This window comes from Mirounga leonina, unplaced genomic scaffold (assembly GCF_011800145.1).
Source record: "Mirounga leonina isolate KUSES-001 unplaced genomic scaffold, KU_Mleo_1.0 Mir_54, whole genome shotgun sequence".
NCBI lineage: Eukaryota > Metazoa > Chordata > Mammalia > Carnivora > Phocidae > Mirounga > Mirounga leonina.
Genome location: NW_023270812.1, coordinates 8,673,844 through 8,686,874, shown reverse-complemented (window position 1 = coordinate 8,686,874; position 13,031 = coordinate 8,673,844). Strand labels below are relative to the sequence as shown.

The 13,031-nt window shown below is 38.5% G+C and overlaps 1 protein-coding gene across 3 annotated transcripts in view; it reads left to right on the top strand.

The window, feature by feature from the left end:
- The window catches only part of PDE10A (phosphodiesterase 10A), a 294,100-nt gene that overhangs the window by 223,582 nt on the left and 57,487 nt on the right, over positions 1 to 13,031 (top strand). For all 3 annotated transcript variants that reach the window (XM_034991990.1, XM_034991988.1, XM_034991989.1), the window contains 2 exons: positions 1,813 to 1,864; positions 10,651 to 10,793. In XM_034991990.1, coding sequence (XP_034847881.1) covers positions 1,813 to 1,864; positions 10,651 to 10,793 — 195 coding nt within the window. The remainder of the gene's footprint in view (positions 1 to 1,812; positions 1,865 to 10,650; positions 10,794 to 13,031) is intronic.

The window sequence follows — 13,031 nt, the reverse complement described above, 5'->3', positions numbered from 1 at the left end:
CAGCGACTGACTGTCCACTGCAGTCAGTAAGTAGTCTGGTAAGAAAGTTCATATTTCAGACCGTGAAGTTACATTCTCATCTGTGTTCACTTTACAAGTGAAGGCCTGCAGATTTATATGTGATAATGTTAATTTGCAATTTGGTGTATATTTTCTAAATAGACTCACTAGAGCATGTTAAGGACACTAAGTATTTCTATTTTTGTAGGAGAAAACTGAGAACAGTAGAAGAGGAAATGTTTTAGTTTATTACTTTCCAAAAAGTCCTCTCTGGCATTTTCTACAAATGTCAGTAAAGTAAACCATATTATCGGTAGTATTATTTTAATTTTCCCATGTATGGTAGCTCAGATATCATTTTAGAGAAAATGTTCCATTTCTCTGAAGTTTGACCTAGAAAAACCTCCTTGGGCTGGCAGTGAAAGCAGTTATAGATATTTATTACATTCGAGGTTCATAACTGGTTTTGCCTGCTAAAAGGAAGATTATCCATAGATCTGACCCATCTACTGAATTCCTGAAATCTAAAATAATTCCCCAAGATGTGGTCACTTCAGGGTCACGGTCTCCCTGGCAAGTTAATAGAAGAATAACGTACCTGTTCTTCCACCAGCAGCAGCTCTGACCATGTTCTCTCTCGTAGATCACTTTGGCAGCACTTAATAACTTATCGTTCACAAGTGTTGTAATCCCATCACTAATTAGTCTGGAGTTGCTGCTTTGTGTTACATGTATTTCTTGAAATATGAAATTAGGGAACCATGAGCGTGAGAGGGCTCTCATTTGATCCCATAGGTCAGCTATGTCTCTGAGAGAGAGAATTAAACAGTGTCTATGGGACACATGATGTTACTACTTCAGAACACATAGAAAGAGAAGCTGTGCGCCTTCCTTTGCTAGTGTATTTGAGTATCTTGCAAGTCTCCCACGGTCCTGTTAGATCCCTGTAAGTCTCTCCCCAGGGGAAACCCATTTGACTTTACCATATTCCTTGCTGTACGTTCCTCTGTGCACAGAGTGATTAAGCATGTGCTAAGTCTTGCTGGCTCCAACCTGAAGAGGAAATGTAGTCTTCTCAACAAAAGGCGTTGTTTATCATTATTAAGTTACCTTAATTCTGAGTACATTGCTAAATTCATAGGAACCTAAAGTGAAAGCAGTACCTTGCCAATAGATCCTAGATTAACATAGTCCCTGAAATACATGCTTACTGATTCATCTGTTGATCAGGTTGACATTTTAATGTAGGTGCCATATATCTCCAAAATATTTACTTGCTGTTTATAGTAATGAATATATATAATTTACTTGTGCAAAGTCAGTAGGCTATTATCATTTCTTGTATTCTGGTATTACTTCTCAAATGAATTACATTGCTTTCTCAGTACAGTTTAACATTTTAACTTTCCAGTTTTTCAGTGATAATTTATATTTTAACAATATTAATGAGATTTAGCAAATTTAAATATTTTTATTTCAGATATTCATGAAAATATTAAATATGGTGAGCCCAATTTTATCCCTTCATAGTTTTAGTTAAATGCTACAAACTTTCTCTCAAAATAGGTACTTACCAATAAAATATTACTTAATTCATCCTCTGAAATTAGAGACTTCATACCAAAGTTAATGATAAAGTTTTATTTCTCTCTCTAAAGTAATGTTATTGGTTGCTTCCACAAAAGGACAGAAATCAACATATATCTTTACATTTTTTGCTTAAATGTACACAAAAATGGGAAATGTATTCAGTTTAATATGTTCTATGTTGTTATTTAGATTAATTACCAGTTTTATGTTCCTTTTTTTCAGGACATATTTTGATAACATAGTCGCAATAGACTCTCTACTTGAACACATAATGGTAGGCTGCTTTTTATTTTGAAAATGATTGTATTTAACTGTTAGATTCATGTCCTAATACTTAGTAGAATATTTTCATGTATTTGATGTATAAAGTGTTTTAAGTACGATGAAAAGATGGTGCTTAGTGAGCGGAGGTGTTGCTTTGATTTATTTGTCACTTTTGATTAATTTTGGAGGTATTTTGAATAACTTTTGAAAAAACATCTGAGTTTTTCATTATTTAGTGGTGAGCTATACTTTGAAAAAACATTTAGTTCCTTTTTATACTCTCCAAAATACCTTTTGCCTACCGACTGACCTTAGGAATTCCCAACTGACTCTTCTTGATCTTAAGGTCCATTCTGTTTAGTTTTAATCACAATTATTCCTCTCTATCTGGAAGACTAATAGGCACTTGAAGCTGAAAGCCATAGGAAGTAGAGTTTTATCCATATTTTCTTGTGTTGCTGCTTTAGTTCTCTGGCGAGACTCCTTTAAAGAAGCGGCTTACAGCCAAAGTGACCTGTATGTGCACTCCACAGGTTGTCAGGCTTGCTTGGCACCATTCTTGCCCTGTTGTGTATTTTGACAAGGGTTCTTTCTCCTTCTCATTTTCCTGGTCTTTTCTCAAAAGATAGTAATCCTGTGCAGTAAGTTATGGGTTTATTATAGGCTTATCTCCAGGCTTCATGATACACACTGATGTATTTCTCTTTGAAATCATGGCAATTGAGTATGGAGTATTATATGCTCCGTGTCTTGTAGAGACCGAAAGCTTATGAAGGGAATTAGTAACATTAGGGGTTATTTATTGCTTTCAAACCCATTCCTTATTTAATTAGTTATATTGATAGTTTTATTTGGATGAAAAAGAGTTCTTAATTGCATAGTTAAAAAATCATTTGTTTGGCTATGACAAAATTTAAGGAGTTTGTAAAGAAGTGAAAAATATTAAGAAAACTGTAAAAATATAAATATCTGGATTGACATAGCTTGACTAGGAGTATAAGAAATACTTGTTGACTAGTATTATTAATATTTTCTTTTTAAAAACAGTTTTATTGAGATATAATTACACAGCACACTTCATCCATTTAAAGTGTTCAATTCAGTGGTTTTTAGTATATTCAAAGATATGTGCAACCATCACCAATCAATTAAGAACATGTTCATTACCTCAAAACAACACTCCATATCATTTTAGCCATCACTTACTTATGCCTCCATCCTCCTCCCTCCCTCCAACCCCCCCAACAGTCCTAAACAACCACTAATCTACTTTCTTTTTCTATGGGTTTACGTATTCTAGACAACTCACATAAAAGAGATCATGTAACGTATGGCCTTTTGTGCCTGGCTTTTTTTCACTTAGCACACTGTTTTCAAAGTCCACCCAGGCTGTAGCAAGTACCAGAACGACTGCTATTTTTTATCCTTTCATTGGCTGATGAACATTTGGCTTGTTTCCACATTTTGGCTAATGTGAAAAGTGCTACTTTGAACATCTGTATACATTTTTTTAATTGTATTCAGTTGGTTTGGGTGTGTACCTAGGAGTGGAACTGCTGGGTCGTATGTTAGTGTGTGGTTCACTTTTTTTTTTTTTTAAAGATTTATTTATTTATTTGAGAGAGCGAGAATGAGAGAGAGAGTACATGGGGGGGGAGGGTCAGAGGGAGAAGCAGGCTCCTCGCCGAGCAGGGAGCCTGATGCGGGACTCGATCCCGGGACTCCAGGACCATGACCCGAGCCGAAGGCAGTCGCTCAACCAACTGAGCCACCCAGGCGCCCTGTGGTTCACTTTTCGAGGAACGGCCAGACTGTTTCTGTGCAGCTACACCATATTATGTTCCCACTGGCAGTGCACATAGGTTCTGGTTTCCCCACATTCTCACCAACGCTGGCTACTATCTGGCTTTTCGACCTAATGCCGGTGTTATCCAAGGACAGAGAAAAGGAAAGCCATTGAGCAAAATATTGATGCAAAGGTCAGAAATATATAGTAACAACAAACTGAGGAGTAAAGATTACATCACAGCTAAACAGCATTCACCCCAGGAATGCAAGAGTGGTTCAACAGTAAGTAATAAAGTAATATAATTCCTTATTCTAATTGAGTAAAGGAAGAAAAATTACATCATTTTAATAATGGCATACAACAATTTTATAATGCTCAATACCCAATAACTGCAAACTCAACAGCAAATTAGGAATAGAAGGAAAAGTTACACAGTATCTGCTGGGGACCTCCAACAAACATTCCTAACAATTAGGTAGGAGAAGTGTACACGTTGAGGAAAATTTGTTACTCTCGCTGCTTCCATCCAACAGTGTTCTTGTTTTCACTGAATTTTAAATCCATTCTTGTTACTGGAAATTGTTTTCCACTTACGAGTAAACCTCTGTGTGTGCGTGCGCATGCGTGCATAGGAGAGGCGGGTGGCTTTTAGAATGACCTTCTGATTCTTGGAGCTCATAAATATTCCCAAAAGGTGTCTAGGATTTCTCTATTCCTTTTCAGCGTGTGAGAGCGCCATTTCAGACTGAAAGCCTAATATTTGGGGAGAATGAAAATGTAAACATATGTTCAGAATCACTAATCTCTGAACAGAAGCCTTTCTCACTACCTGTAATTGTTCTTCAGTTGATTTTTCAACATAATAACCTTATCACTGAACAGTAGAATTCTCTTATCAAATATGTATTTTCTTACCTAGTTGTCGTTTTTTCTTTTTTAATTGAGGTGTAATTGACAAACAACATTAGTTTCGGGTGTACAATGTAACAGTTCAACACTTGTATACAGGACGAAATGATCACCATAATAAGTCTAGTCACCAAACATCACCATAAAAAGTTACCCCCCCAGATTTTTTTCTTGTGATAAGAAATTTCAAGATCCACTCTCCCAGCCACCTTCAAATATGTGCTGTAATACCATTGAGTATAGTCACCATGCTAAACACCACACCTCCATGACCTATTCATTTCACAACTGGAAGTCTGTATCTTCCGCCCTCATCGTCCATTTTGTCCACCTCCATCCCCCTCCACACTGGCAACCACCACTCTGTTCTTTCTATCCATGAACTTTGTTTTGTTTTATTTGTTTGTTTTGTCTTTTAGGTGCCAGATATGAGTGAGACCAAATAGTATTTGACTTATGTTACTTAGCATAATAGCCTTCAGATCCATCTGTATTGTCACAAAAGGCAAGATTTCCTTCTTTTTTATGGCTGAGTAGTATTCCATCGTATAGACATATACCACAGTTTATCCGTTCATCCATTGGTGGACACTTAGGTTGTTTCCATATCTTGACTATTGTGAATAATGTTGCAGAGAACATGGTGGTGCAGGTATAGCTTTTCGAGTTAGTGTTTGTTTTCTTAGGATAAATACCTGAAAGAAGAACTCCTGGGTCATATGGTAGGTCTGTTTTTAATGTTTTTAGGAACCTCTGTACTGTTTTCCATAGTAGCTACACTAATTTACATTCCCATCAACAGTGCACAGGAGTTCCCCAATTTTCCACATCCTTTCCAGCACTTGATAGTTCTTATCTTTTTGATACTGGCCCTTCTAACAGGATTTAGGTGATACCTCATTGTGGTTTGGGTTTGCATTTCCCTGATGATTAGTGATGCTGAGCATCTTCTCATATACCTCTTGGCCATCTGCAAGTCTTCTTAGGAAAAATGCCTTTCAGGTCCTCTGCCCATTTATTAATTGGGTTGTTTATTTTTTGCTATTGAGTTGTATGCATTTTTTTATGTATTTTGGAGATTAGTCCCTTACCAGATATGATTTGTAAATATTTTCTCCCATTCAGTAGGTTGCCTCTTCGTTTTGTTGATGGTTTCCTTTGCTGTGCAGGAGCCTTTCTAGCTTGAGTAGTCCCACTTATTTTTGCATTTGTTGCCTTTGCTTTTGGAATCAGATCCAAAAACAAAAACAAAGAAACAAAAACATTGCCAAGACCAGTGTCCAAGAGCTTACTGCCTATGTTTTGTTCTTGAAGTTTTATGGCTTCAGGTCTTCCATTCCATTAAATGGATTCCATTTTGAGTTAATTTTTTTATATTATAAAATATTAGTCCAGTTTCATTCTTTTCCATCATGGCTCTCTAGTTTTCCTGGCACCATTTACTGAAGAGACTATCCTTTCTCCACTTATATTCTTGCCTTCTTTGTCATAAATTAATTGACCATATATGTGTTGACTCTCTATTCTGTTCAGTTGATCTACATTTCTCTTTTTATGCCAAAACCATTCTGTTTTGATTTCTATAGCTTTGTAATAAGTTTGAAATCAGGCAGCATGATGCTTCCACCTTTGTTCTTTCTCACAATTGCTTTGCCTATTTGAGATATTTTGTGGTTGCATACTAATTTTAGGATTCTTTATTCTAGTTTGTGAAAAATTCCATCGGAATTTTGATAGAGATTGCATCAGATCTGTAGATTGCTTTGGGTAATATGGACATTTTAACAATATTAATTCTTCTAATCCATGAGCATGGAGTATCTTTCCATTTATTTGTGTCTTCAGTTTTTTCATCAGTGTCTTAAAATTTTCAGTGTACAGGTCTTTCACTTCCTTGATTAAATTTATTCCTAGGTATTTTATTCTTTTGATGTAATAGTAAATGGGGTTGTTTTCTTAATTTATCTTTATGATAATTCGTTGTTGGTATATAGAAATGCAACAGGGGGCACCTAGGTGGCTCAGTCGGATTGAGCATCTGACTTTTGGTTTCAGCTCAGGTCATAATTTCATGGGTCATGAGATCAAGCCCAGAAGCATTGGGCTCCACACTCAGCAGGGAGTCTGCTTAAAGATCCTCTCCCTTTTGCCCATCCCCCCTGCCAATTAAATAAATCTTTAAAAAAAAAAAAAAAGGAAGAAATGCAACAGATTTTTGTATGTTCATTTTGTACCCTGCAACTTTTTACTGAATTTGTTCATTAATTCTAATAGTTTATTGGTGGAGATTTTAGGGCTTTTTATATGTAAAAGCATGTCAGTTTTACTTCTTTTTATCAAATTTGAATGCCTTTTATTTCTTTTTCTTGCCTCACTGCTCTGGCTAGAACTTTCAATACTGTGTTGAACAGAAGTAGTGAGAGTGGGTATCCTTGTCTTATTCCTGATCTTAGAGGAAAACCCTTCAGCTCTTTATCATTGATTAGGATGTCAGTTCTCAACTGTGTTCATCTGTCCTTCTCCCATGTTCAGTGAGCATCTTTATGACCATTACTTTGGATTCTATCAGGTAAGTTACTTATCTCCATTTCACTAGTTGTTCTTCCTGAGGTTTTATCTTGTTCCTTTGTTTGGAACATATCCTCTGTTTTCTTCATTTTGCTTGACTCTCTGTGTTTGTTTCTATATATTAGGTGAAACAGCTGCCTCTCCCAGTCTTGAAGGAGTGACCTGGTGCAGGCAGTGAACCTTATCATTCAACTTGCCCTAGTGCTTGGTTGTCTTTCAAACCTTTGTGGTTATCTGAGGAGGCTGATTTATTCTGATAGGTCCCCGTTGTTGAGGGTGTGTCAAGACCTAATAGTGTTGCACAGGGAAAGATTTCAGTCAGCACCTGGTTTCTGGCTGATTGGAACCAAGAGTGTCAGGCACCAGCTTTTGAAGTATGCAGATATATACAGTCCTGTGGGACCACAGTCGTGAACCCTGCTGGCCTCCAGACCAGGTGATCTGTAAAAATTGGTGACAATTGTAAAAATCAGGGCTCCAGACAAGTATATCAGATCCTTTCTGAGAGGAACTGGCAAGCTGTAGCAAGACCAAGGGAGAGCACAAAGATGGCGTCCCCACCCTGCTTTCCCAGATGGCGCCTCCGTAGTCTCTTGATGTGTGGCAAACCTAAGTCTGCTCCTCAGGTTGAGGTGCCAGGACAAGTAAATAGGCCTTCTTCACAGGAAGACTAAGGGTGTGTTTCAGTCTGCTGTCTGTGTAGTGCCCTAGGGTAGTAGCCTGCCAAGAACGGTCTGTCCGGTTGTCACAATCCTATAGGACTCAGGAACGCAAGCTCCCCGCCTCTGCCAGCCTCCCCAGCCAGATGATCAAGGGGCATCCCCTGAACAGACTTCCTACACCCTGCCAGCTTTAGCGAGGCTGAGGGAGAGCACTGGGCTGGGGTGCACCCACCAGCTTTGACAGGGCCACGGGAGAGCGCGGGGCCAGAGTGTGGCCCACCAGCGCTGTCAAGGTAATAGGGGAGTGAAAAAATGGCACCCACCAGCACTTTTGTGTCCCAAAAGGCTCCTGCCCATCTGGCAGACAATTTAAAATTAGTAAGTGAATCTCCTTCACATACATTCTAGGAGCTTTTCCACCTGCTGCTTTGTGCTGGTCTCTGGGCAAGTAAGTCTGCATGGGAGCCCGCTAGGTCTACTGGGTATAAGCCCTGTTGGTGTTCAAAGCCAGACATTGTAGGGGCTTCGATATGGGTATATATACACACGTACATATGTCCTTCTATTCCATTTTACTAAAGTTTTTATCATGAATGATTGCTGAATTGCATCACATGCATTTTTGACAACCATGAAGGTAATTGTGTGATTTGTTTTCCTTTGTTTTATTATATTATGAAATAATAGAGTTTATGATGCTGAACAGTTCTGAATAAAGTATAATTTTTAAATATTGTAATATGTTAATTTATTCCTAAGTTTGATTTGCTGAAAATTTTTATTTATGAGTTTTCTTCTGTTTCCAAGGTAAATTGGTTTGTGATTTTCTTTTTTTATAGTATCTTTGTCAATTTTCAGTATCAGTAGTTTAGCAAGGGTTCTAAAAATAACTGAAAAAGTTTTGTTCTTTCTGAACATAGAACACTGTAAATGGGATGCGAATTTATTTGAAGATTCTTAAATAATTCATATTTGAAATCATTTGAGCCTGAGACCTTTTATGGGGATAATTCCTTGACAGTTGTACAGTTGTCTTCAGATTTTTCAACTCCTTCTCAATACATTTCCGTTTTCTAGAAAATTGTCCATTCCATTCAGATGTTTATAAATATTAATATAAATATGTGCCAAAGTGTTAAGCAATTAACATGACCTAGGCGATAGGGATGCAAATTCCGCTTCATAATGTAATCTCTAATAGTGTAGGATCATTATTATTATTTAACAATTCAAGATCCCATGAGTTTGCAGAATAGATGGGTGATTCTTCTGTTTGCCATTACTGTCTCCCTAACTTTATGTCATTCATCCTTCCTCAAATATTTATTGAGGGTTCTTAGGTTATGGAGATCTTATATGTTCTAAAGGGTTGGCGGATGTTTTTTGTTAAGGGTCGAATAGTAAAGTTTTATGCTTCATGGGCCGTACTCTATTGCAGTCACTCAACTCTGCCATTGTAGCATCCTTAAACAATACATAAAGGAATGAACATAGTTCTTTCCCAATAAAAATTTATTTATAAAAACAGACAATGGACTAGATTTGGCAGATGGATTTTAGTTAGCTGACCTCTACTCTAGGTATTGTGCTGGGTTTTTGGAATATTGTGGGGAGAAAAAGAAGCAGTTTCTTGTGTCACAGAATTCATGGGATAATGGAAAGAGACAAATTGTAAGTTATCGTACTGATAATACCCAATGTACTCAGTCCCCGGCATAGCCAGTATTTTTTGAGTGAGTGAGTACAGTTTATAAAGACAAGTATAAACTATGAGGATGAACCAGGGTACCTAAACTGTGCTGATTTCTTTTCATTAAATCTGTAGTTTTACATGAGATTTTATATTTTCCTCTGGCCACAAGGTGGCCCATGTCCCTCTTGCATAGACTGTGACGGCTGTTTTTCTCTGAGAATCAGCTCTTTTCTCTGGAGAATAATTTTATGTCTAAAATCTGGAGGGTTGAAGTTGCCAGAATTCTTAATCCAGGTAAATATGCTAATTGAACCGTAACTGTGGTCTGAACCCACAAAGGACAGTGGGATATTTTAGGCGTTAAAGAAATAATTGTGGAAGGAAATTGATGAACAAGTGAATGACAAATGAATACACAGTTTTCCAATTAGAAATGAAAAGGCATACTTGTTTTAAGAGCATGGGCCATGAAAATGACTAGTATGAGTTCAAATACCCTATCTGCCATTTACTAGCCATGTGATAGTGGACAAGTCTAGTTACCTCTGTGCCTCAATTATCCTAACATGTGCGGTGGAGATAAAAATATTCCCTGACTTAATATTGTGATTGTGGGGATTAAGTGAAGGAAGACTCAAAAAAGTGTGAGAGTTGGCACATACAGTAGACACTCGATGATTGTTGCACGTTATTATTAACGCAGCAAGTAAAATGCAACAAATGTAAATATGAACCTCGTTAGAAGTTGTATTTCATATTTTTTCACGACTGCTGTATCTCAAATGCCAGCCAGTCAGAATGCACTGCGGCCTTAGAGCTGACAGGGCTGGTACCGGGCGTGAGGGTCGAAGCCTGGAGGTCCTGGAAGCGAGGCCGGGGTGCAGCAGGGCTCGGAGGGAGGGAGGCCAGCAGCTGCTCTCCGGCCCCCAGGATGGTCCTGCCATGTTTCAGCACCCAGCCCGGGGCACCTGCGCAGAGCAGCGGTGTCTGCCAACGTCACCGTGTTAACAGGGACGTGCAGTGTTTGTATTCGTATACCTCTGTTTGTTGAGTTACAGTGCCAGTTTTCCACACAGAGTATAGATCAGCTGAAATTTATATTTATTTCTGGTAAAGTTTGCCTTTAAACTCTGAATTTCTCATTGGCTTACTCTCGTTTTATTGTTTGTCTTTAGATATATGCAAAAAATCTGGTGAATGCCGATCGTTGTGCACTTTTCCAGGTAGACCATAAGAACAAGGAGTTATATTCAGACCTTTTTGATATTGGAGAGGAAAAGGAAGGAAAACCTATCTTCAAGAAGACCAAAGAAATAAGGTACAGCTGGAAGTAGAATGTCCATACGCTGTGACTGCCGCTGTGCAGATGTCCTGTTACCCACTCTCCTGTGCCTATTCGCAGGTGTGCTGACAGTCCTTGTCATACTGTGATATCATTCCCACCAGGACCCGCCTCCTGAAGGTAGTACTTCTGGGAATGACATTGCAGTGCCGGCGAAAGCGCGCCTGGGAGGCTTTGGCGTCCCTCCTGGAAATGCAGTCTTCCGGAGGCGGTCCTTTTGGAAATCATGTCGGGAAACCTTACTAGTGCCCCAGGTAGGTAAAGGTATAGCCCGCTGGGAGTCTGCAGGCTGTCCTCTGCCCAGAAGCGGGGCATGCCTAAAAACTACTGCCCTTGCCCCTTCCCGTACTACGGGAAGACCGCAGTGGACGTTGAGCTGGTGTATGTAATGACTTAGGCACATTATTCTGTAACTGCCCAGTTGGTTTAATCAGTCACATAGCACACTTCTGTTGCAACTAGAAACTAAAGCCTTCTTTATTCTTCAAATGGCAGCTCCTGTCACTTAAAAGAACAGAGTGGAGTTTGACTGGTAGAGACTCGCTCGCTCAGTCATATCGCAGTCTGAACATCTACAAGGAGCACTGTCACCAAACTTAAGAATCAAGCTTAACATTCAAAAATTGACTTTTTTTTTAGACATTTGCATCCCTTTTGCTTATGTATCTTGTTTAACTATTTTTACACATAATAATATGAAGTCCTTTGGTAGTTACAACATTATAGTAAAACACTGTTCCTTATTAATTACGAATTGCTCTTCAGTGGCCTGTCACATACAAGAGATAAGCAGATGTGCAAGAAACAGGAGTGAGGCCCCGAGCCAGGCCTCACCACTGCCTGCCATGGAGCACTCCCCATTCTGCCCGCCACGGAGCCCTAGGGTGATGGATCCTATATCCCACACTCACAGAACTCCAAATTAGAAGCACTATTTAGATTTTTTATTTTTACTTGTTTTATTCTTGGTTTGTTTTTTAGACCTCGGTAAATCAGTCTGGATATAGTCATTTAGGTAAAGTAATTTCTCTTGCTGAAAGTTCAAGTGTTTCTTACCAGTGCTGGTATTGATCTCATTTTGGAGACAATAACTTGAAGTTTGTGTTGACAAGCACAACAGTGGGAGAAACAATGAGGGGAATGTGGTTGGCTGCAGCTTCCTCAATTGACCAGTGATGTCAGCTATTTATGTGAGGGCCTGCCTCTTAATTATCTCCTGACCAGAGACAGCAAACCCAGAAAATCAAGCATAAATCAAGAAATGGATTCTGATACTCTTTGCTTACAGCAGTCTAATTTGTTCTGTTAATGTTGTTCAAAGCACAAGAAAACCAGGATGAAACAAGCTTGCTTTTTATGCAATGTTGGGTTCACTTTTTGGCCTTTTAAGATAGTTAATTCTCTTTTGTGTCAACTGTCTTTTGGTTTTTCCCTTAAGGTTGAGCTTTACTTCAATAATAGTTACTTCCTATAATGTTGAAAATGTAATATTATGGAAATTATTTTCAAGCTATTGAAATCTGTAGATATTGTGGACTGTAGACCTCTTTCTTAAAATTTTGTAATGAGTGCATGTACTATGATGATATTATAATGAGAAAACTGTTTACAAAATGAGGATATATTTATAAAAGGAAGTGCTGATATTAGATACCAAAACATAAGTAATTATAATCAAATAATGCTTGTATTTTGACTGGTTTTAAATTCAACAAGTTAGAGAAGCAAAGATACTAGAAGTTGTGAATTGTGTTATTTTTATATAGTGCTTGTGTTGCAAAAGCCTTAAAGTCCCAGTCCTTCCTAGTATCTCAAATCAAATATACCCTGTAAGTTTGGTTATATGTGTGGTGGAAAATACACTAGTGTAGACCTGCTTCCTTGTTTTTATTGTGCCACTAACTTTTTAGGAATGTTGGTAGGTTACTGAACCCTTATGGGCTTCTGTTCCCACCACAGTGAGAATTAATTAAGAAAATTTATGTTGAGGGGAGCCTGTCTGGGTTAGTCGTTAGAGCATGGGACTCTTGATCTCAGGGTTGTGAGTTCAAGCCCCATGTTGGGCAAGGAAAAAGGAAGGAAGGAAGGGGGGAAGGAAGGAAGGAAGGAAGGAAGGAAGGAAGGAAGGAAGGAAGGAAGGAAGGAGGGAAGGAAGGAAAGAAGGAAGGAAGGAGGGAAGGAAGGAAAGAAGGAAGGAAGGAGGGAAGGAAGGAA